Below are 24,223 nucleotides of genomic sequence, written 5' to 3'. Positions count from 1 at the left end.
CCCCAAAAATAGTCAATCCCCAGAGACTCCCATTTAAAACAACTTTACAGCATTAAAAACGTGTGTTTGGCCTATATGAATAGTTTCTGCCTTCATAGCAATTCTACAGTAAGTGAATTTTTTTATAACCCATCCAACAGGATACTGGAGCTATGGGTGTGGTTGATCGATGTGCTGACACAATTAGCTGTAGCCTATTGGTGCCTGCTAAGTCTCACCTCCATTAACTTGAGTCACTGAACTGGGTCTGTTGACTGTGTTTGTGCTGTTATTATCTAACTAATAATATGGCTTGTTGTGTACAGTTCATCCAAGAAGTTTTGCTAAGTGAAATTCTAGTATGTCTGTTACTAATTAGATTAATTAGATGTGCCTGTGCATTGTGCCCGCGGCAGTGCAAACACCATGGACCGATCGCCTTTCTTATTATACTTCTGGGAATTCTGCTGGAAGTCTGCCTGAAGGGTCCATGTGCATAATTGATACAATGTAGTGCAGTTTCTCAGCCCGCATGGCCATATAAAAGTTGCAGCCATGCAGACATCTGCAAGGAGCCTCACACTCACAGTGTGACGACAAAGTTTATGTCACTCAGACCCAAGTGAGCTCTAGCAGATTTGCAGACAGATTTTCTCTCTAAGAACTAAATCTGAAATCAACTTTTCTTCAATGTAAAACATTATTTTCAGAATAAAAGAAATTTCCCCAAACTGAAGTAAGTTACAGGATCTTCTCTCACTTAAACAACTGAAAATAAAGTCCTCTGGGAGGAATGTACACATAAATGACTGAAAATGAGTTGCTGGTGCAGATATGTCAGGGTTCTAGCCAGCGGTTGATCGCCCGATCCTGTGCCATGCTGAGGTCGTCTTGCGCCGAGCTGAGAATTTCACCCGTTCGTTATCGGAACTCTTTGCTATCACTGCAATTTGCAAACGGGCGCACCATTCACCATTTACCATAGTATTAGGAACCTAATTAGCATTAACTTGCTAATGCTACCGCCCCTCCAACACACATGCGGCGGGTTGAAATTTTTTTCTGACTAGAATCCTGTATATACAACAATACAAATATCAGGTACTTCCACAGTTTTCCTATATGTTTATAGCTTCACCAGAAAACAGGGCATTGATCTTTTTCTCTTTTTCACTCGTCTCTATAATTTTCCTCATAACTGCTTTGATCCTTTGCTCTTCACGAGGCTGCTGGCTTGTGGCTGGCTCTGAGCACTGGACAGCTTTAGTTACAGCCATTTTCCTTTGTTAACTTCCCTGTCTCATTAGATTTGTGCTTACGAATGTTTTTCCAGTTTCCCATGGCAGTTTACGTAATCGATGACGTCGATTACTAAAATTAGTCGATGTGGAATTTCATCTTCGAAGTGTCGTATTTTAAAACCCATCCATCTATTTTGTTGCACTTATCATAAGATTTTGTAGCTGCAATGCACCACAGGGAGAAATGGGGATAGTATTGCCTCCATTGTCTGCAAATAACAACAATACCAAGGAAGAAGAACATAACATGCACAACATAACGCTGGTGGAACAGAGAGGAGGCTGGAGAAAAAGAAAAATGGAGACAGACTGTCAAAGGTGTGGGAGCATTTTACAGAAAACAAAAATAAAGCTGAATGCAGACTGTGCAACGCGAGTTTTCATTCCATGGCAGCATCACTGCAATGCTGAGCGTTGCAGTGATGCTGCACCCCGGAGCTGTGACGTCAGCTCTGGATGGGTACGTTAGTGCGTCGCTGATACCTTTTAATCTTTGTACACTAAGGTTTCTGTTACGTTACCTGTTGGAAACAAGCTCTCATGGATAATGCTTGCTAAGCGCCACCATTTGAGTTATGTTAGCTAACGAGTGAAAGACAATAGGAGCAGCTACGTTGGCGCCTATTTTTTTTTCTCACATTAATATTAGCGTTCATTCTGAATCGTAAACCTCTTCATGAACTGAATCGTCTAAATTTTTCAGTTGTTTTGTGGACAGAGGCCATTTTTATTTATTTGCACATTACATTATCATTTAAAAATAAAAACTGCATTTACTTTAATATGCATTGTTTATTTGATATTTATTTTGATGGTCACATTAATGTTAAAAATACATCTGATTAGTTTCAAACTCTTATTTTATGGGTCATTATTTTAATTGTGAGAAGAGACAACAAGGTGATATTAACAGGTGGGCAGGCTTGAACAGGTGAGGTAAGATTGAAATAATCATTGACTAATCGACTAATCGATAAAATAATTGACAGATTATTTGCCTACCAAAATAATCTTTAGTTGCAGCCCTAGTCTTCACTCAATTCAGTGCTCCCAAAAAAAAAACATGGAAGGAGCCAAAATACGAATGTGCAGAATCCAAAAATAATGAGTCCAGTGGTTGTGGCTGTGGATACATCCATGTTTTAACTGTCTACAGGTCTGCCCCAAAACTGCATGCTCCCACATATAAACTATTCAGAGGGTGAACAGAGATTGCATATCACAATCAATGTATAAACCTCTACAAGCAAACACACAAAAGAAGAACACATGACAAATATGCTGGCACTGCACTTTTCCTATATTTAGGAAATGGGAAAAAAAAAAAGAACTGTCCCAGCTAGCTGGGCCCCAATGTGCATTTGCAGAGTTTGGGAAGACAGTCTCCAGCAGGAGGTATAAGTCAGTGTTTGAATCTGTATTCACATCTTTTCTGCCTACTTGAGTCTAAGTCAGTATGTGTGTGTGCTCAACAAGAGAAAGGCTGCACCAGTCTACACCCCTCCATTTCAACCAACCCCAAAGCACTCTGACAATCATCCACTGTGGCCCTTCACTAAAATCAACATCACCTGTGACCCATGGCCTCAACTCGGCCACTTAAATGAGGGGCCTCCTGCAGGTTGGTGATGTTTGGGTGGGTTTGTGGGTGGGGAGCACATGCAGGGCTGTGTTTGTCATGCTAATCAGCTGGCCTAACCTCAATGACCCAGACATCTGCTGGCCTGCGTGTGTCAAGCCCCACATTCAATTTGTTCCCCAGATACAAAAAAGCAGATAAGACCCTTGAGGCTGGTAAGAATGTCCGTGTGTGTGTGTGTGTGTGTGTGTGTGTGTGTGTGTGTGTGTGTGTGTGTGTGCGTGCGTGCATGCGTGTGTGTATATTCTACTTGTTGATGTTGAAAGGGAAAAATCCTTTTATTTCTATGCAAGTACTAGAGCAATAATTACCAGAAAAGAAAGCAGACGTGTATGTTTGTGCGTTCTCATGCTCGCGTCTGTGTGGATTAGTGTGCACTCACTATGTCCAGTACCCCCCAATCATCAGACACACACAGTTAGGCTTGTTGCGCTCTCGCTCTCTCTCTCTCTCTCTCTCTCACACACACACACACACACACACACACACACACACACACACACACACACACACACACAGACACACACACAGACACACAGTGTAACTTGTGTCTGTGTGTGTGCGCAGCAGAGTGATGGAGCAGGGGGCGGGGGGAGTTTGTTTAATGGGCGAGACAGGGGACCATGGGGATTAAGCTCCCCCCAGCTGGAGGCTTTAGAGGAAAGGCTGGGGGCTGTTCTGTTAATTCAAGTGGGCTTAATAATGCCTGTGCACCCTCTGCCCCTGACCCTCCCACCACTACATTAGATCTGGGAGGAAACACATGATAAAGGGAGACAGGCAAGAGGAGGAGGAAGTGTGTGTGTGTGTGTGTGTGTGTGTGTGTGTGTGTGTGTGTGTGTGTGTGTGTGTGTAACCTGTGGCCATCTCTACCGTCAAACATGGGCTCTGGGGACTTCTGAGATTTCGCCTCCATATTACTTGCCCTACTCTCTGGATTTGGCACCAGGCCTTTCTGTTGCTCCACTTTCACGCCACAGCCAGCTTTGTTGAAGCTGCATTAGGATTAATCAACACCCAAACAATATGGCAAATGCTGTCAACTGGGTCAGGCACTGTGCCACGATCAAATGAGGCTTTTCCCTCTTAAACCAATGAACTGTGCCTGTAACCTGCAATGGGCGATTAAAACGTGCCCACTGACATAAAATGACAAGTGAATCCCCATTTAACCTTGGAAACTTTAGTCTTCTTTGTTTCTAAAGCCCTTTTCAGATGTGGGATATGCAACATCACTGGCTTTATCAATATGTTAAAGGATTCTGACACTCAGACATGAGGGGTTTTTCCTGCATGGAGAAAATATGCTGCCCTTCCAGCCCCAAATAAAGATCACCAGCAACAACATGAAAAGAACTGCAAGCAAAAAAATATCAAGTCAACTCCCCTCAAACATGTTGAATATTCCAACGACTGCTGAGCTAGCACTACAACATGTTTGACTTACAGCAGTCAACTCTACTCTCGTCCACAGCAGCAATATTTTACACAGACGCTGAATAAGCCAGCTAAGCCGCGTGGTTTTGACAAGACCTGAATTCTCTGCTCTGAAGCTAGCGCAAATGGGATCTGAGTTATTGTCCACAGTTAGGTTGTGCCAGACTCTCCCAGTGGTTCTAACAGCTGAGTCAGAGCCATGCTGCAGCTCTTTGGGCTGGACATCCTCCTCCAACATCATCATGCAGCATGCTTGGTGCACCTTCAACTTTCCCCGAATTTATTCTAACCCTTTTACGGGAAACAATTATTTCTGATGCTATAAAGCATTGCACCAACTAATTTCACTAATAAGATGTTAAAGTTAACTGGGTACATTTACTTTTAACACCGCGGTACACCATTTGTAAGTTATAGTACGAGCTGAAATGTCCTACTATGTACTGTAAACTCAGGCATCAAGAAGCTTAGGAACCAAAGCAATGTGCACTGTACCAGATATTTAAAAAGTTATAAATGTTTCAGTGCACAGAGAATACTTTGAAATTTACTTTTTCTATCTGCAAGGGCAAAATATTTGAGTGCCTAGCTGATATGTGATAATGAAATGAGCCACTGGAAGACATTTTAGACCAGCCACTTCAAGAGATCTTTGACTGACATGTGAGCGGGTGGTAAATACATTAGTATTAGTATAAATTATAGGGTTACCCAGGCAACCGTGTCTACTAGCAATCAACTGTCTGCGACAAAGCAACAGGCCACAGGCTGGGCCCTCCTTAGGCCTACTGAACAAAAATCGTGTATGACTAGCTTAAATGGCTAATCATCCAGTGAGCTCATGCCATGTCGAGGTAAGCATCCACCTTCCACAATTCACAAGAATCACTATTCCTCCTAAAATACTACTAATCACCTAATGGGCGTTCACCCAAACTCAGTGTTTATACATTTGCCTAACAAGCGAAGGATCCCCAGATTGATCCCAGGAGGAGACACAAATCCCTTTGTGGTTCCATCAGGAAGGGCATCCGGAGTAAAAACTGCCAAATCAAACATGCGGAGCTGCCCGCTGCGGCGAGCCCTTTGAAAGCAGCTTAGCAGTTTCTTCTTTGTCATCGTTGTCAAGGTCAAGATCACATTTTTTTCTCACCCAAGACAATGCTTGAAATTGCAGCAGACGTTTCAGAAGCATTCCCAAAGCAGTTCTCCACACAAAAAGTGACAATTTTCTGACCCTGACTACAGACTTAACAGTGCTTATGAAATGCTCCCAGTGTGATTTGAAGCTGTGTGAAGGATGGAATAAAACTACGTCCAAGACCCAGTTACCCATTGTTACCCAGTTACCCAGGGTCAGATGATATGATAGGTACAAAGACAATAAATGACACTTAAATATTTGATAAAATTCTATTGATATTGATTTATCTGAACCCATGGATCCATATCAGCCATCTGTGAAAAAACAGAAGTAACCATCCAAATAGCGAATTTGTGTGTATGTGTGTGTGTGTGTGTGTGTGTGGGGGGGGGGGGGGGGGGGGGGGGGGTGGCCATCAGACAACCGCTTCCTAGTGCTAATAGCTGCGCCCACTTGCTAATTGCGGTGATAGTGAACAGTTCCGATGGCAAACCACTGAAATTCTCAGCCCGATGCAGAGCCGGGCAATTAACCGCTAGCTAAAACCCTGCATTGAGGAAATAAAATGTCCCAAGTGTGTCAGTAAAGTCAACAGCTTTAAAAATTCAAAACAGGAAATGCCTTAATATTTTAATAACCATCTCCACGAATAACAACTTCCCCAGAAAATCCTTTTTTGTTGTAAATTAGCCAAATCTGACATGAGAGGATTGTTGAATGTGTAAGTAACTGAGTTCGTTTGAAAGGCCCATCACTTTGCTATATTGCAGCACTGCTTCTCTCATCCACTGGCACCTTATCTGTGACAGTCATATCTATGTGGGTGTCACACATACTTGCCATCCCTGAACACTTATGACAGCAGCAGCATCTGAAGACGGGCAGGATTTGAAGAGGAAACACGTGTGCGTGTATGTACAATTTATGTATATGCAAACCCACAGTGGAGGGTGGTGTATATGTGAAAGGTTAAGTGTGACTGACTGTAGTCAGTTAAGACTGAACCAGCTGTAGCTCCAGTGAAAAGATGTTAAATTCCCAAACCCCATTTTTAATCCTGCGAGTTGGGTCTTAATACTCCAATAAGGCATAAGAGCACTCAATTGGATTAGAAAAATAACCTCCAAGATAAGTAGACAGGGAGGAGTGGAGTGGGCCAGCTGCTCTCACCTTTGAAAAGGTGAATGAGGGCTCACCCCATCAAGAGGTGACTGCTTTACAACTTCAACCAGAGATAAGGAAAGCTGAAGATGGCATCGCATCCCAGTAATTGCCCAATGTGACATGCAGGTAACTTTTAATATTATTAATATAACAACAACATCTGACAAGTTTTTGATTTTCCCAAAACTGTACCTTTACTGTACTCTCTGACAAGGGATCTCTTAATTAGTATCTTCAGAGATCCACCAGAGGCAAACAAAGCGTGCAAGTTGTCCTTCACTGAATGTTAGGAGTATTTAATAACAGTCTGTAACTCTGGGAGAATATACATGTTGTTGTGCTAACCAGCACTTTGGCAAAGGCAAAGACAAAAGCTATAATAATAAATTTCTCCTCCACATCCACAACTGCAATTAGGGGTGGGCGATATAGCCTCAAAATTATATCACGAGATTTCAAGAAAATTAGCAATAATGATATTTCTGACAATATAAGAAGAAAAAAAAAAGGAACATTTTATTGATGCTTCCAATAAGTTTAAGTAAATGAAGTGCATTTCCATCCTTTTTAAATGAGCTCATGTCATCCGTGACAGATTACTGAATTTGTGAATCTACTGAATCAAGGTGCCAGCAGCAGCTGCATTAGTGCAGTGACTCCATAGTGTAGTGGTTTACATATTCACCTGACAGGTGAAAGATCCCCCCATCGGATCCCGATTTTCTTTTTGACAGCCACAACAAAAATTAGGTAAGCTAATGGATCCCATTAACAGTTTTTTTTCCCCACAGAACAAATGCCTAAAAAAAAAAAAAAAAAAATGGTATAAAAATACAATTACATGTTATAACAATACTGCACTTATTGTGCTGACACTTCTGTCCTCTAATCAAGGTAGACTCAATCATTCACCTGTATCTGTAAAAGAGGATAAATCTCATCCTGTGCCTTCCCGCTGGTTTATATATGTTACCCTCTCTTCATGCTGAACATGGGAAATAAAATAAGCTTCCCTGTGTACTGAAGTGCAGATACACAGCCCCACTGTTTTGTATGAGCAAAACACAATAAGCAAATACCAAACAGTGTTTTAGCACAAAAGGAATTGTGTGCAAAGTTAAAAAGTACCAGAAGGTGTCAAATTCTAAATCAGTTTGTCCGCACTGAAGAAATGCTATGAGGTATGAGCACTAACGCGCCTCAAAAGAGTTACCGTAACTGAATTAATACAGCAGTCAGTTTTTACCAGGCCCAACAACACAGGCAAGGCTGCAATGGTAGCATCTTATCGCTTCAATTATGTTCTTAAAAAAAAAACAAGAACTGTTCAAGTACAGTTGATATTTTTCCAAGCTTCCTTAATTATCATTGCATCAATTACCAGCAAGCCTGTGTGAGAATTTTTGAAAACACAAAATAAGTGACAGATATTGTGGTGGAGATTTTTTTAAAGGTTCAGGCCAGGAGTCTACAGAGTAGATTATTCTATGCTGACATGAAAGACAGACTCACTGCTTCCCGCAGATGTTAAATGTCTAAGTAGTGGGAAATTCTTGGCCAGATGTTGCTTGAAATCAAAGATTTCCTGAAGCTTAAAACTATGCACAGGTAGAGGACTGCCAGTGGCTTTTGGATTTAGCATTCCTGACAGATTTAACTGACCTGCTTGATGGGTTTAATTTAGAACTGTGGGGGTGAGGATAAAGATGAAATCACCACGATCAGTTCAGTGAACACATTTAAAGCAAGCCAGAACTGATGTCAAGTAGGCTGCCACGCTGTGACCTGAGGGAATCCTCGTATGCAGGCAGAACTTTAATGTCAATGACTTCTTGCTGCTTGATAGTGCACGTTATGAGGAGCAAGGTCAAAACATCTTGTCAGAACAGGAGCAGTGCTATACTGAATCTGAATCCATAGAGCCTCAAAGCAGCTAACAGTTTTCCAATTTGATGCAAGTATTGGCTATAAAGTTGCGTAACTGCTCAAGCTGGATTGCTCTGCTGCTGAGAAGGGGTGTAAACAATGGGAGATTACATTAGGGTTTAATTCAGTACAACACCTGGCAATAAATGCGGGGTTTGGGAACTGACTACTGGGGGAAAAAAGGAAAAAAAAAAGGGTTCCAACATCAGAGGATCCACCTTGAACTGCAGCACAGTTTGCACACCAATAATTCACGTCTGCTTTCTCTCACATGAAATTCATCAATTTTAAGTACAGATAAAGAATGACGGATGACCACCTCGTGGCCTGCCTAATGCTTGATTTATAGTACTGTGTAAAATCTACGGGGTAGATTTCAGCAGAGCTCCATATGCTTCGCTGTAGCTGGATATGCACCTTCCCAGAAATGTAACTACACACTGCAGCTACACAAATCTCAACAACAGTGAAAGGTCTGTTTGTAACTGCAATATATTAATTAGCACAAGGACAAACAAAATGTAAGAGGCTGTAATTGTATCTAACTCAGTTATTATGCTAATAAAATGGTTGTAGACAAATGCAGTTTTTTTTCTTGCTGTCATATCTCTGATAAACACTGCCGTAGGGGATTTTCACGAAGATAAAACAGAGATTTCTGTTTTTTGTATTTGTAGATGGCACTGAAAATAACATAATTTAGCTGAGGTTTCTTGGGCCTGCTTATGCAGGGTTTTCACTGATCTGACAAGCCAGACTGCAACCAGAGGTTCCCAAATCCTTCCATCCTACTTCTGAAGACTCACATCAGCAGCAGCAGCAGCACCACAGTGCAGTATAATCAGGCTGCCACACAGACAGCCAAAGGGCAAAGCATTCGTGTCAGAAGACATTCTGGTTTCAGCTTCGGCAAACAACCCTTACCCTTTCAACAGTAAGAGAACTAGCGGTGGCAACAAAATGTTGCCAGAGAAAAACAGAGGGCAGGATTCATAACAGCAAAACAGTCTTTTTTTGCTGTTTGTTGTGTTTACCTGAATCTACCTCTCTGTTACTATTACCTTTGCAGGGGTCAAAAACTAGAGGCCACCTAAAAGGTTTCTCATAACATAATGGAGAATGTTTCCAGTGTCATTTTAAGCCTCAGTATCTACCGAGAGGAAAAAAAAAGTCATCTATTTAATTTGAGCTTGTAGCTAATAGAATCACGGCTCTAAAGCCGCCCTGACACAACTGGATACTTCAGTGACAGGTGACACAGTTCTGCCAGTCACTAAACATAAATGTTTGCCAACGGGCTTTGAGTCCTCCTCACTGATGAATGCATGCCCTGGACTTGAGTATCTGTTACCATGGAAACTTGGGATTTAGGGAACACAGATGTGCATTTTCCACTCATAATAAAATAATAATAATAAAAAAAAAAAAAATCAACCACCTGCACGTAACAGTGTACAGCTCAATCTGAGTAGATGCCTGCTTTTGGCATTATTGGAGAATGAAACTAAATGACACAAGAGAGCAAAGCCGCATGCGGTCATGAAATGTGACAGCATTCACCAGAGAGGTGTTTGATTTGGATGATTTCAATGAAATCGTCTGGAAAAAAGTTTAACTGCTTTCAGTTCAAATCATACAAACACTGTCATCTCAAGTCCGTACATCCTCTGCAGAACCTACCAGAACTATCAGTGCAGTTACAAACCAACACTGCTACTGCAGTTATTATTATTATTAAAAATCCAAGTCCTGTGTAATTGCAACATGCAGCCAATAAGAGTCACAAGCCTAATCTTCCTATCTGACTAACCTGCACGGGTGAACACTTAGTAAACCCAACTGGTTAAATGAGCTGAAAAAGCCACTTACTGAGTGCCTTGATTGTGGAAACATCATGTCAGTTCCTTGTTTGTTGCTTCTCCTTTCCAAACACGGTGTTTATATTTCCCCTTGCGTTGCTCTTTCTTTTGTCCAAAGCTAGCCCAGCCTTACACAGGAACTGTCCAGCGTTAGCAGGAAGACTAGCTAACAGCAGCTAGGGGACTCCCCCCCACCACCCCCTTATACAAAAAGAAAGAAAAGAAAAAAAAAAAGAAAAGAAAGAAATTACGCTGATTATAAGTGATGCACTTTGCGGCCGTTAGAGAGGTAAAAGAGTCGGTGTGCTATACGCGTTGTCCCGACCCCGTATTTACTGCGAACGTGAGCAGGAAAGCACCATCAGTGCTGGTTTCTCACTGGCTAAAGCTAGCTAATTCTTCAAAAGCTGTCAGTCAAAATGATTCATCGCTGTTGGGAGCTTTCCGCCTTAACACACGAGCGGCAGCGTCGCGAGCTCAGCGAAGGTAAATTAACGACGCCGTGCATGCAGTAACGCTCGGATGCAGCCCGGGAGCGGAGCGGAGGATAGCGCTATCTGTTTTTCGCCCCGTGCTGTTGGCCCCTCGCAGGTTTCAGCTCGCTCCCTGCAAGTCAGCTGCCAGCACGCTGATGAAAAAGTGAGGAAGAAATCTCAGAAATAAAATGTCTGCGGGTTCGTTTCAAGTTCAATCCCGTTTGGTCCAACGGCAACAAATTAGTCGCGTGAGTAAGGTGGGGGTAGGTGGTGGGAAGTAAAAATAAAATAAAAATCTCTGCTGACGCTGAAACTGCAACGCTCCCCGGCTTGACTTAAACTCTCAGTGTTTATCCCTTCTTGAACGGAGGGGTGCGGGAGAATCGAGAGCGGCTTTGGCGGCGGCGGTGAAGCCAGAAAGTCAGTCCATTCCCGGAGCTGGTAGGTAGGTAGGGGTAGGCAGACGCGACGCTGCGGGGCTGAACGCCCCCACACAGAAGCACCGCGGATAGATGAGCGGAGAGCGGATCTACACCCCGCGGATCTACAGCAGCGGCGGGCCAATGTCTGAGCAAGCAGCGCCTCATGTGGACAGGTCAGCACACACAGGCTCCCCACACTGTCACAACAGGAGGTTTTAGTGCTATATTTTAACGCTAAGAATAGTGGGGATTTATATATATATATAAAAAAAAAATAGTTATAAAATGCTGAGTTGAAGAAATCAATTGTCTTAAGCTGTCTTCTATTGGGAGTAAATGGTTACTTTACAGTTATGGATATAGAACTTTTCATTATGACAATGAGTATTTAATATACTTCTGTGAATGTTGTGAATGAAATTTCCTTAATGTTACAGTACTTTACAAAAGTTCTGAATCAGCTGTCATTTCTTTATATTTTGCTTGGAAAATAAGACATGGGTGCAGTGTTTTATTGAAACATGTGCAAACAGGCAGGGAAATATAGTATATAAGGCAAGATACAGATTTTGTACAATTCTAATGAGCCTGAAAGTCAGTATTTGGTATGACAGCCTTTATTCTTCAACACAGCCTCAGCTCTCTTAGGCAAGCTTCCTTGTAATTTCATTAAGTGGTCTCCAGGCTTCTTGAAGGACATTCAAAGCTCTTCTTTGGATGTTGGCTGCCTTTTGTTCTGTTCTCCCTCAAGATGATCCCACATTGCTTCAGTAATGCACAGGTCAGTCCATGACTGATAGACAAGCAGACCACAGAACACTATCTATGGCAGTGTGTTTGGGATCACTGTCATGCTGAAAAAATGAAGCCGTTGCCAATCAGATGCTTTCCAGATGTTATTACATGGTGGATCAAAATCTGATGGTATTTTTCTGTGCTCATAATTTCATCACTTTTGATGGGATTACCAACACCACTGGTTGAATTGCAGTCCCAAACCATGACAGAGCCTCCACCATGTTTTACAGATGGCTGCACACACTCACTATTCTACCTCTCTCCTGACCTCTTCCATACACAACGATGACAGTTTTAACCAAAAAAAAAAAAAAAGACATTTGGATTCATCACTCCATAAGACCTGTTGTCACTGATTTTCTGTCAATTTATTTTGTAAGTTGGCATATGTCAGCCTTTTCTCGCTTCTTGACAGCCACCCTTCCACTGAGACCATTTCTGATGAAGTTTCAGCAGTTTCTTAAGGACATGGCTTTCAGATACTGTTCATCTTCTGTAGATAGGGCTTTTTAGGCCTGCGGTTTCTTCTGTTGTCCTCCGCTTGTCCACTTTTCTCAGATTTTTTAAGGACACACTGCACACCATGTTGAGATAATACACTTTAGAAATCACCTTGTTGGTGCATAAATACTATTTTTTTTATGCTTGTCAAACTGTTTTATCTTCAATATTTTTCATAGATTCAACTAAACTTTAGTTGAATCTATGAAAAATGTTGAGTTACTAAAGCAATGGGAGCAAATGATTTGTTTTTGCAACAGGCTGCAAGTAACAAAGTGCCTCAAGATACAATTTAAAATTGGTTCTTTTCTAAGTTCATTTAATTTTGAGCAAGTTATTATTCAGACAATATAAATGCTGTGCAGCTCTCAGTCTAGTTTGGTGTATGCAACCATAATCATGGGAAAGACTGCTGACTTGACAGTAGTACTTCCAGCAATCAACACCCTCTGCAAGGAGAGTAAGGCACAGAAGGTCATTGCTGTAAAAGCTGCCTGTACAGAGTGCTGTATCAAAGCAAGTTAATGAAAAGCTGACTGGAAGGAAACTGGGGTAGGAAAACGTGCACAAGAAGTGGCCATGGCCGCAGTCTTGACAGGATTTTAAAGAAAAGTTAAAGAACTTGGGAGAGCTTCACAAGGAGTGGACTGAGGCTGGTTTCAGAGCATCAAAAGCCACCGTGCACATTCCTAACCTCAAGCCACACCTGAACCAGAGACAGCATCAGAAGTATCTTACCTGGGCTAAGGAGAACAAGAACTGTTGCTCAGTGGGCCAAAGTCCTCTCTTCAGATTGAAGTACATCTAGTATATATTTGGAAATTAAAGTCGTAGCATCTGGAGGAAGACTGGGGAGAAACAGAATCCAGGTGTCCGAAGTCCAGTGTGAAGCTTCCAGTCTGTGATGCCATGTCTTCTGCTGGTGCTGGTGGTGGTCGGTTCACTGTGTTTTAACAAGTCCAAAGTCAGCACGGCCATCTATGAGGAGATTTTGGAGCACTTTATCCTTCCATCTGCTGGCAAACATTATGGTGGTGCTGATTTCTTTTTCCAGTAGGACACAGCACCCAAACTACTACCACGTGGTTTGCTGACTGTTATTTATCTGTGCTTGATTGCCCAGCTCACCTGCCTGACCTTAACCCCACAGAGAAGATGAGAAACAGCAACCTGGGCTCCAGTAACACCTCAGCAGAGCCACAAACTGCTGCAGTAATTCATAGAAAAAAGAACCCCAACCAAGTATTGAGTAATAATATATTAATATTATCAATATAAATTAATATGTTTCAGAAGTTGGAGATTTCTGTATTTTAAATACTTTTTTTGCTTTAAATTGATCTTAGAAAATATTCTACTAATCTGAGATACTGGATTTCTGATTTTAAAAGAGGTAACAGCAATAATCATCAAAACCAAAACAAAAAAAAAAAGGCTTGAAAATTTCACTTGTAATGAATACAGACTATGAAAATTTACCTTTTTGAATTTAATTACACAAAAATTAACTTTAATAATATTCTAACTCTGAGATACTTAAGTATGTTTTATTGTCCTGTTTATCAAAATATAAAGTTTTGTATAAGGTAGTGTACGATTCCCATCACTTAACAGTCAAAAATTAATTTTACCCTGTCACTTGAGAACAACTATCAATATCCATTTTCACTAAACAGGAGTATCCCACTCAAAGACTGCAGACAGAGGTCACTGGTTCAATTCTGTGCATGCTAATCTGAAGGCCACATGAAGTTCGGAGGTATGTAGCAATTGACTCTGGAAAAGGTTGGTGACCTCTGTGCACGATGCACCTCAGCATCCGCTGACCCCATGTGGCCTATTACATAAAATGCTGCCATTTATAATCACTTCAACTTTGTTATAATACATAATATAATACCACTAACAGTTGACTGTGGAATATTTAGTAACGAGGAAATTTCAGGACTGGACTTGTTGCACAGGTGGCATCCTATCGTGGTACCACGCTCAAATTCACTGAGCCCCTGAGAGTGACCCATTCTTTCACAAGTGTTTGTAGAAGCAGTCTGCGTGGCTAGGTGCTTGGTTTTATACACCTGTGGCCATGGAAGTGATTGGAACACCTGAATTCAATGATCTGGATGGGTGAGTGAATATTTTCTTGGCAATATAGTGTATGTAGAGAGCCAGAAAACCATTTTCCAATCAAGCAGTCAGCATCTTCAACAATGTGGGGAAAACACATTCAGAAATAAATTATACAGGACTTTAAATGATAGCATTAAAATAAAAAATAATAAAAAAAAAAAACACTTGAAAAAAATGTACAAGGATGCAAGAAGAGAGTATAGGAACATATTTTATTCCAATTTAAAACATTTAAAAGGAGAAGGCTATGTAAAAATCATCATGTATGAATGAGGTTCAGGCAACAGTGGTTGAAATGAAACATACAAATAGAGAAATATGGCTAAAATACTGTAAATCAATAACCATTAGGACCCTTTTCTCGAGGGCGTTGCATGAATAGAATATCTCACCCCCCACTCCCTCCCCACCCTGACAAAACGCATGCAATTAAAATGACACTTATCTTTAAAAACAGCAGTTCATCATTAATCTTAAATATAGAATAAAACTGTCCTTTTTGCTAATTAACCACACACTTAGTGTTTGTTTTAAAAACTGGACCATGAACTCCACAGGTCCTCGGATTTTTCCACAACATTGGCACTTGTTAAGAGTCTGGCTTTACAAAGAAAAGGGGATTGGCACACATTATACAGAATTTACATTTGGTATATTTAAAAAAAAAAGAAAAGAAAATACATTACTTTCAAATTTGTACACCACTACACAAAGTTTATTTGAACTCTCTTTAAAAAAAAAAAAGTCCTTAAGTGGTCCTAAATATGGTGTCAACCTTACAAAAGGAGGGGGGGGGGGGGGGGTTAATGCAAAGATAACTTTTTAATATCACTATGTCCATCCCTCTAACCAGAATGGATCTCAAGCATAAGCAACAACCATCAAAGTGTACACACACATACACACACGCACACACCTCAGAGTACCAACGAGCGTGCTTGAATGGACATCTAAGTTGCATGAATGCAGGCCCATTGCAGCGGTGCATTTTCAGTGCTTTTGACCCAGGGAAAGAATACAAAGTCCAATCAAATCAAGGAGATAAAAGACAGAGAGAGAGAGAGAATGGCAGATGTAAACACGCAGCATATTCAACCACCAAAAACACAATGGCCATTTCAGTACCTTCATTTGGCAAGTTTTTCAATAAATACAATAAAAAAAAAATTAAAAAAAAAAGAGGCTTAACACGCAAGCTTCATTTGCAAACCAAAACCACAAGAAAGAATCAATTAAATGCTGCAAGACCTTTCACCGCACAGACCTGGGTCAAGTTATAACAGGTTTTTGAAGTCTTCGCTTAACAGAATTTGCTTGGCACACTGTTTTGTACTGGATTGTCACATGAGCCTTCTTTAAAATGCATTGCGTGTAGAATAAAGCAAGGTAGGTAACAAAAGGAAAGGACTTTAAAATAACCGAACCAGCTTTTCTGATGGCTCTGGTCATTGGTAGTGTAACCATGTGACTGTGTTTGCTCTGCATTAAAATCCACATCGTCAGCAGGTGGAAACTGATGCCACGGACACCAGTTGCAGCCTGTGTTTTATTTACCATCCTCACAGAACGCCACTGTTTGCAGGACAGTGTTTTCTCAAGGTTGTAGGCCACAGTTCGAGGGAACAGTGTGGTTCCTGAATAAGCCTTTCCAAACTAAGCCTGCCAGCTAATTCATCTGTTCGTGCGTTTAAAAAAAAAAAAAAAGCACAACTGTGGCATCCACAAGGCCAACCACTGTCTGTCAGCATGACATGGGACAAACTGCTTAAAAAGGGAAAAAAAGGCCTTTAAATGTTTCTTGAAGCACCAAAGATTAATCATTTACCATCTGAAAAAGCAAGATTACAGTCCAGCAGGATGTGTATTAATTTCTTTGATGTTTAATCTGACCCTGCCACCTCTTAATGCGCACTTAAGGTCAAAGTATCCTAGCACACTCTCCCCACCACCACCACACAGCCAATGTCAAAATCAAGCATGAAAACACTACCAATGAAGAGGCAAATATGTAAAAGCACACAGAGGAAAACTTTATATTGCTGGGTGATAAGGTTGAACAGCTAAGACACTGAAAACATCCTATTGCAACTTAAGAAACCCAACCTTTTCTCATTCTCCTGAAGGCAAAAAAAAAAAAAAAAAGAGGGGTGGGGGGGGGGGGGGGGGGTGGACAAAGAGCCAAACAGCAACTAGCTGTCTATCAGGACTGTTGTGTAGGCCTCTGTAGACTGCCGCTCTCAAAAGGATGTCAACATACTCCTGATTCAGACACCCTCCTGAGCTTAATAAATTGCACCTTTTGCTCTATACTATTCAGAGATTCCTTTCATTTCTACCAAAGCTGCTAGGAGTAGCCCTTGTGATGAGAAAGTTATGAAAAATTACCTGAATTACATTGTGAAAAACAAACAAAAAAAAAAAAAATAGCCATATCAACTCTCAGCTTAATGGAATATTTAAACAACTATCAGGCAAGACGCACGATATGGGATTGGTACCAAGAGCAAACGTATATCCTTAAAGATTACAAAAAAGTACAAGCATCTTTGAACAGTAAATATTTAACCACCAACTATTTTTGTCAGTTTTAAATTTTCCTATTTGCATAAAGCACAAACCTGACACGGAAACCTTTTATTCCTATGTCAAGCACTTCAAAACAGAACTGCAACTATATTTATTTATTTTTTATATATATATATATATATATATATATATATATATATATATATATATATCTCATTAGTTCATTAGAACAGTATCATTAGAAACATAGAACACTTGTCCATAAAATAGTTTTGATATTTTACAGCAGTATAAAATCTCCTCCCAACTTTGACATTGGAGAACAAAAAAAACAAACTGAGTTGAAACCAGGAAGGAAGTCTCATTAACTGTATCAACAAGTAGATCTGATTGATAAATTAGACATCAAAAAAACAAAAAAAAAAAAAAAACACTATTTACTCTTATGATCTGTGACCGTTTTATCAAATGTTGGCTGAATATGGCAAAAATGAAGGCGATTACAGAGAGAGGGGAAAAAGCTATTTGGACGATCATAACCAAAGTTGTGACTATAGCAAACTGGCAGCGCAAAAGCTTTATTTCATCCAAGACTGCCTACTGCACCAGATTAATCTGATGCCATCATTCACACACTGTGCACAAGAAAGTTATTCTCACAAAAATAAAAATCACAGTACTGTTACACATGTGATTGAGACAACAAAGAAATGCCACACAAAGTAAGGTGTTATGCTGTTAACATCTTGAATGAGCCAACATGAGAGAAAACTTTCACTTTATTTTTTTTATTTTTTTTTTTGGCAAAAAAAAAATAAAAATCAGCTCCCAAATATGTTCCTTAGTATCTGAACCATTTAAGGGATTAAAAATTATACTGGCAATGTAGCTGTATTTACAGAAAATTTTAGGCGGTTTTAATTTGGCAATGTGAAAGAATTACAGGGGAGCTGATGTACAGTACATAAATACTGGTAGTGTTTTCTTGCTGTAAAATGAGGAGCACTGCATAAGGAACACAACGTGATCATTTCTGAAGGGTTTCAGTCCTTTGAGTAGTCCTCTGATCAATTTAATTAGCGAACAAGAGCAGTATTAATATAAGAATGAAGTTAATATAGATGAAAATATTTTAAGTCAAAAGAGAACACAGGCATCTCTGTGTCACCCTCACTCTGTGTGAGCAGCATGAAATCTTTATTTACATTCAACAGAGCTCCTGTGCTCTCATTTAGGGCAGGTAACACCCCACCCACCCCAATAAAGAAAGTTAAAACAATTCAAAACCCAGGGGAACCAAGTACCTCCATGCACCCCAGCACTGACTGATTATATGCTTCTATCATCATATTTCGTCACCCTCTGCAGATGAGCAGAGTCCAGTGTGAGCCACCTGGCCTCAAGCCCTCAGGATGTAGTGTATAGCATGCATGGGTTAAATAACTACGGGAGAGAGCCCTTTGTCTGTAAAAGGTTAGTCTAACCAGAAATGGCCCTCTACCCACCTTGGACACACGAGCACAAGAAAGACTGTAGTGTAGAGAAAGAAAAATGTGAGCCACGGCAAGGGCCAAAAGGGGAGTGCCGGGGTAGCGAATAACCTCCAAAGAGAGGACATATAGAGGGAGTGTTATATTTGAATGTGTGATTGCGTGATTGTGCAAGAGGAGCAATTAATAAAACCACAGAACAGAGTCCTTAAAAACTGAGCAAAAAAAAAGGATCTGAGTGAAGAAAAGGGGCAAAATACAGATAGTATTGGTCTGGTAAAGTACAAAGCAATGCTCATCTCTTTGAGTACATTTCATGCAGATGTGGACACTGCACTGAGTGTGGGGCTGTAGGTGGCTTGCTTGCACTTTCTAACCCTCTGTCTTTCCAATTCTCCTTCACACCAGGTTGTATTCTTTGAGGTTGAGCTGCAGGATGGTGTCTTTGACGGCCGCAAAGACAAAACGGATGTTCTCCGTGTCGGTGGCGCACGTGAAATGGGAGTAGATTATCTTGTCACTATCTGGGTTCAAGTCCACAAACATCTTCAAGATGAACTCCCGACCTGCCTGTGCATCCCGCTGAGGACCTGGAAGGAAGGCAGATTGTCATTTAAATGTATTCCCTATTAATCCAAACATGAAGCATGAAAGGAGGGATTCACTAAAACCTCTCTAATACTTACACAAAGAAAAAGTACTTTTTGGGTGGCAGGTCACTCAAGTGATTGATGGGACTTAATTTTACATGGGCATATCAGTTTTTATTGCAGTACAGCATCATAGCCATAAGGTGTCAGTCTACAGTAATTTTTTTTTTTTAAACTACAAATGCAAAGATCCTATATGCAGTTGTAACATACAAGCTTGCACATACTGCCACTTTACACACTGTTTCTAACAGTTAAATAGTTTCATCCTTAAGGACCCGTAAGGTTTTAAATTACCATCAAACTCTGGGAAGTAGTCAACCAGGTGAGAATACATGATCTTCTCTTCCAGCAGGTCCTTCTTGTTAAGGAACAGGATCACAGAGGAGTTCTGGAACCAGGGATATGTGATGATGGTCCTGAACAGAGCTTTACTCTCCTCCATGCGATTCTAAGCAAAGAAACATCAGGTGATGAGTGAGTCTGACAGAGCTGCATTCGGAACACAACACTGAAAGCAATTATTAAACAAGCTTTTTATCATTCCAAACCAAATGTTAAAGCAGGTCATTTATCCAAAACCTGCAATTACATGGCATTTGTTACTTTCAAATAGAGGTCAATAACCATGACAGTTTAGCTTGCAAGTGCTTTTCTGAAAAAAAAATATTAGCTTGCTAATAGTAGTGGTGGCATCATGTGCCGGGGCACTGTGGTTTCAGTCAGGGAATAATCAAAACTAAAAACACTACAAAATGACATTTAAGTGGACCCATCATCCCCATTTCAAGCTTCATGTGTTTATCTTTGGACTCTAGTGCAGCTTTGCGTGAGTCACAGTTCAAAGGAATCCTTATTTTTCTTATATTTGGTCTTGGTGCAGCCCACTACTTCATTCACTGCCACCTTCCCTTTAAACCAACTGTCTTCTGATTGGCTGCCAATCGTAAAACAGGTCTGAACAGCAGCTGCTGAATATTTTAAGGAATCCCCTCCAAGCCGAGAGTAGGGGAGAGAAAAAAAAAAAGTAACAAACATTAGGCATTATTTTTATGCTACTTATGAGACAGAAAATAAGGAAAAGAACAACAGGTCAACTTTAAGCCCTACAGATTTTTTTAATTGATGCAGACAGTCCAAATATAATATTTACTTCTCCAAACAAAGCTGTAAAAAACTGGGGGGGGGGGGGGGGGGGGGGGGGGGGGGGGGGGGGAGCAAGCACAAAAGGAGAAAGTACTAAAAGTTAGAAAAGTACTCCTAAATTTTACATTGCTGCCATCTCATCTTCTGCCTCGCTCAGATCAAAACTCCTTCCCACTCATGCACACTCATTTACTGTATGACTGTATCATAATACAATCCTGGACAGACCTGATGAAATCAAAATGCAAAAAACACTCCCATCAGACTCAAACTAGTCCAAAGGGTCAAAGTCTCAATCTTGAGCCTGTCATCGCATCAGGATAATCTCTGCATGCTGAAGTCTAAAGTCTGCCAAGCTTTGTCTTAGCTGGTAACCATTCATTAAACCAGTTTAATAATAGAATGAGTGTCTGGTGTGGCCTGCCACCTGTTAGTCCTTGTACATTACATGGGGGTTTGGGGGGCGAGGGGGGGGGGAAGGGGGGGGCATGTGTAAAAATAAAACCATATTCCTGTCCTGTACACAGACTGTCCAATGAGGTGCCACACCTGTGCAGGCACACATTGTCCACGCAGTTAAACTAGTGACAGCAGTCAAATGTCTGGACCCTGAGATCCTCGACCATGACGCTGTACATCAGTACAGCAGATGCAGCAAGTCAAGCTAGCAGCTGGGTCTGGTTTATGAAAACCCAGCCATCATGTGACCAGGTCAGAGAAAGGGTTTGTTGTCAGAGAGGAGCAGAGGGCACACAGAGGCTGATCACATTAGCTTTATTAGCGATAATTCTATCCGAACAGCCAAAGCTGAATATCCCTGAAATAAACAGAGGACCTGCATCCAGTTTTTTGTGAGGTTTGGCAATCATTTCTCAGTCATGTGTACATTAGCCTGGCCTGCCTACTGTACTTTCTCGAAAGCTTCTTTTGGCTGCTCCCATATTCACAAGGCCTCGCCACAGCAGATGAATCTGCATGTTTGATTTGGTACAGCGTTTTTTGTTTTTTTGTTTGTTTTTTTTTAATTTATTCTTATTTTTTCATGTTTAAAAAAGGAAAACAAAAACAAATGAAAAAAGAAAAACAGGCCAGATGCGGTTCCTGATGCAACCCTTTGTGTCGCCTTCCTGTTGTGAACGGGGACCTTACGCACATTAGGCAGTAATCACCATATTATGACGCCATAACCTACTGCACTTTCTCCAATTCACAATTAGTATCACTGAACAAGTAAACCGTTAACTTGCAGTTTCACTGTGTAACTGCTGCTGTTAGTACAAGGTGTTGGACATGTAGCATGCAGATGCGTTGGTGTTTTACTAAAAAACAACAGCGTGCTTTTGAAAAAGTTAAGATCAGTGGGAGTAAATTAAAAAGTTAAAGCTAAAGCTGCAAGCTGTGAAATCAAAACAATTCAACTTAAAGATGCTAAAATGCTCTGCAGAACTATCACTTTCAGCCACGAGTTCTGTACTAAACATTAATTTGTTCAGTTACAAAAAGAAAAAAAAACAAAACATGATACCTGTGTAAACCAAACTAATGTAAAATCTTGTAAATTTGCCATTCAAGCTGTAGGACAATTAATACTTTATTTAAGCACCTTAAGTAATTTAAGTTCACAAACTTGAACTTGCTCATAAACTGACTGCAGCAAAAATCTGCAAATATCTTGACATCAGAGCACAAACAGTGAAAGTGTACTATGAGCACAGCATCAAAACGTAAGAAATCACAAGTCTGTCTCACCTCGTTGTCTGACTCTACCAGGACCTGGTCATATTCACTGAGAGCCACCAAAAACATGATGGAGGTGACGTTCTCAAAGCAGTGGATCCACTTCCTCCTCTCTGACCTCTGACCTCCAACATCCACCATCCTGATTGGAACATGATGGCAGAGGGGAAAGGAAAAAGAGATTACAATTAGCTCTTAGTTCTCACTGGGTAATGTTTACTCATTAAAAGTTACACTCAGCATGCACTTCAATCCCCACCTCAAAGATTTAATAAATGTAAAATCTTTGGAACTACTTTGAGTCAATCAAATATGGAATGAACCCCAGAATGTCAGGCTACGCATGTCATGAAAAAAAGAAAAGGTTAGTTTCATGCATTATAAATAAATACAAATAAAAACAAATTACTTAATTTTTGTAAGAGAGCAAGAGGGGAAACCCTGAAGTGATTCAGCCAAGAACAAGACAAGGATCTGAGCCACTTCAGGATAAATACATTTAAGAAAATGTATCAGTGCAAAAAGACTTCTAAATTTGTTGTTTTCAGTGTCCAGTCAATACATTTCAAGGACTCTGTGGTCACTACAGAAGCCCATTTCAAAATAGTATTGTAGTAATGTAGTTCAAGCCAAAGACCCCAGTATAAAAAGAAATGTGACTTTGTACTGTGTAATAACAGAGTAAATGTTCCAAGGTGAACCAAAATGAGTGCATGTGTGCAAACAAATAATGCCATTTTCCTCTGGGGGGGAAAAAAAAAAAAAAAAAAAAAAAAGGTCTCAAATATTTCAGTGTGTACAATAAGGTGCCAAATGTGAAGGGATACAAGAAGAACATGAGAAGGTGGAGGACAACAAGAATGCAAAATTAGGAAACAAATTATTTGGAAGAAGCAAAAATGTAGAAAGAGAGGAAATATTAAAAAAAAGAAACTGCGAGGCTCATGATGTTGGCTTTGATTCTGAGGACAGCAGACCTGGATCGTGGAGTTTTTTTGTTTGGCTGTGTGTTCTCCAGACCATGAAAATTAAACACGCTGAAGAACTTTTTTGGTGCTAGATACAGTACCACTCAAAAGTTTGGACACACTTACCCATGCATGTGTGTTCAAACTTTTGAGTGGCACTGTAGGAATGAAAGTGGACCAGAAACTTAAGTCTTGGCGCCGTTTAAATAATGTGACAGAGTGAAAGTTTGATGAGATAAAGGTGAACTGAGTAAGTCTGCCAGAAGAAGGGACGGCATTGATAAATGGGGCCCTCCAGAAGCCAGCCTAAAATAAAACTCCCGTTATATCAAATGACCTCCTTTGTTTTCCTCTAGCAAGAATGAGTGACCTACTTAGTTCCATAAGCTCTCCTATGCTGGATGTTACTTCAAAAGCCAATTTAAAAAAAAAAAAAAAAAAAAAAGGACAGTCCTAATGAAGACGTCTATGAAAAGATCCCTTGTTGCAGCAGCAGTCCTTTTAGCTGCAAGTAGACACTGTGGAGTCCTACATGTGATTGTTGCATACAGATGCACACGTGGACACTATGGATTGTTACAATTCCCCCGCCAATGAGCTTGGAGTCCACCTGTCTAGTTTTTGTGCTGTAGTGTAATGTTGAGGGGGGCGTGCTGCATCTTCAAGGAGCTTCCTGTTCACCCACTGATCAGAAAATTAATCACTTTGACAAAAGAAGACCCACACACACTCACAGATGCAAAAACTATCTACAACATACTGAGCTGGGGAACTTGTCTTTATGCATCAAGTGTGCTGCATGATTAACTGCAAGAATCACTAAATGAGCAATTTGTCATTGCACTCTTCTTCCATTAAAACCTCATCTTCATTGGCACTTCATATGCATTTTTTCTGTGTGTTCTTTTCCCTATGCTTCTTCAGTCTCAT

At 40.6% G+C, this 24,223-nt stretch overlaps 2 protein-coding genes across 4 annotated transcripts in view; both read right to left on the bottom strand.

Moving 5' to 3' along the window:
* tle5 (TLE family member 5, transcriptional modulator) overlaps positions 1–11,349 on the bottom strand; it is a 48,173-nt gene extending 36,824 nt beyond the window's left edge. For both annotated transcript variants that reach the window (XM_030727812.1, XM_030727814.1), the window contains exon 1: positions 10,460–11,349. In XM_030727812.1, coding sequence (XP_030583672.1) covers positions 10,460–10,486 — 27 coding nt within the window. In that variant the 5' untranslated portion in view covers positions 10,487–11,349. The remainder of the gene's footprint in view (positions 1–10,459) is intronic.
* A 6,223-nt stretch (positions 11,350–17,572) lies between these two features.
* LOC115778654 (guanine nucleotide-binding protein subunit alpha-11) overlaps positions 17,573–24,223 on the bottom strand; it is a 30,401-nt gene continuing 23,750 nt past the window's right edge. Inside the window, exons 5-7 of one of the 2 annotated variants that reach the window (XM_030726846.1) lie at positions 22,338–22,467; positions 19,740–19,893; positions 17,573–19,382 (exon numbers count right to left, since the gene is read on the bottom strand). In XM_030726846.1, coding sequence (XP_030582706.1) covers positions 19,192–19,382; positions 19,740–19,893; positions 22,338–22,467 — 475 coding nt within the window. In that variant the 3' untranslated portion in view covers positions 17,573–19,191. The remainder of the gene's footprint in view (positions 19,383–19,739; positions 19,894–22,337; positions 22,468–24,223) is intronic. The other variant, XM_030726845.1, reaches the window with a different exon arrangement.

This window comes from Archocentrus centrarchus, chromosome 4, assembly GCF_007364275.1.
Source record: "Archocentrus centrarchus isolate MPI-CPG fArcCen1 chromosome 4, fArcCen1, whole genome shotgun sequence".
Lineage (NCBI taxonomy): Eukaryota > Metazoa > Chordata > Actinopteri > Cichliformes > Cichlidae > Archocentrus > Archocentrus centrarchus.
The sequence above is the reverse complement of the archived record's forward strand: the minus strand, read 5'-3'. Positions and strand labels throughout refer to the sequence as shown.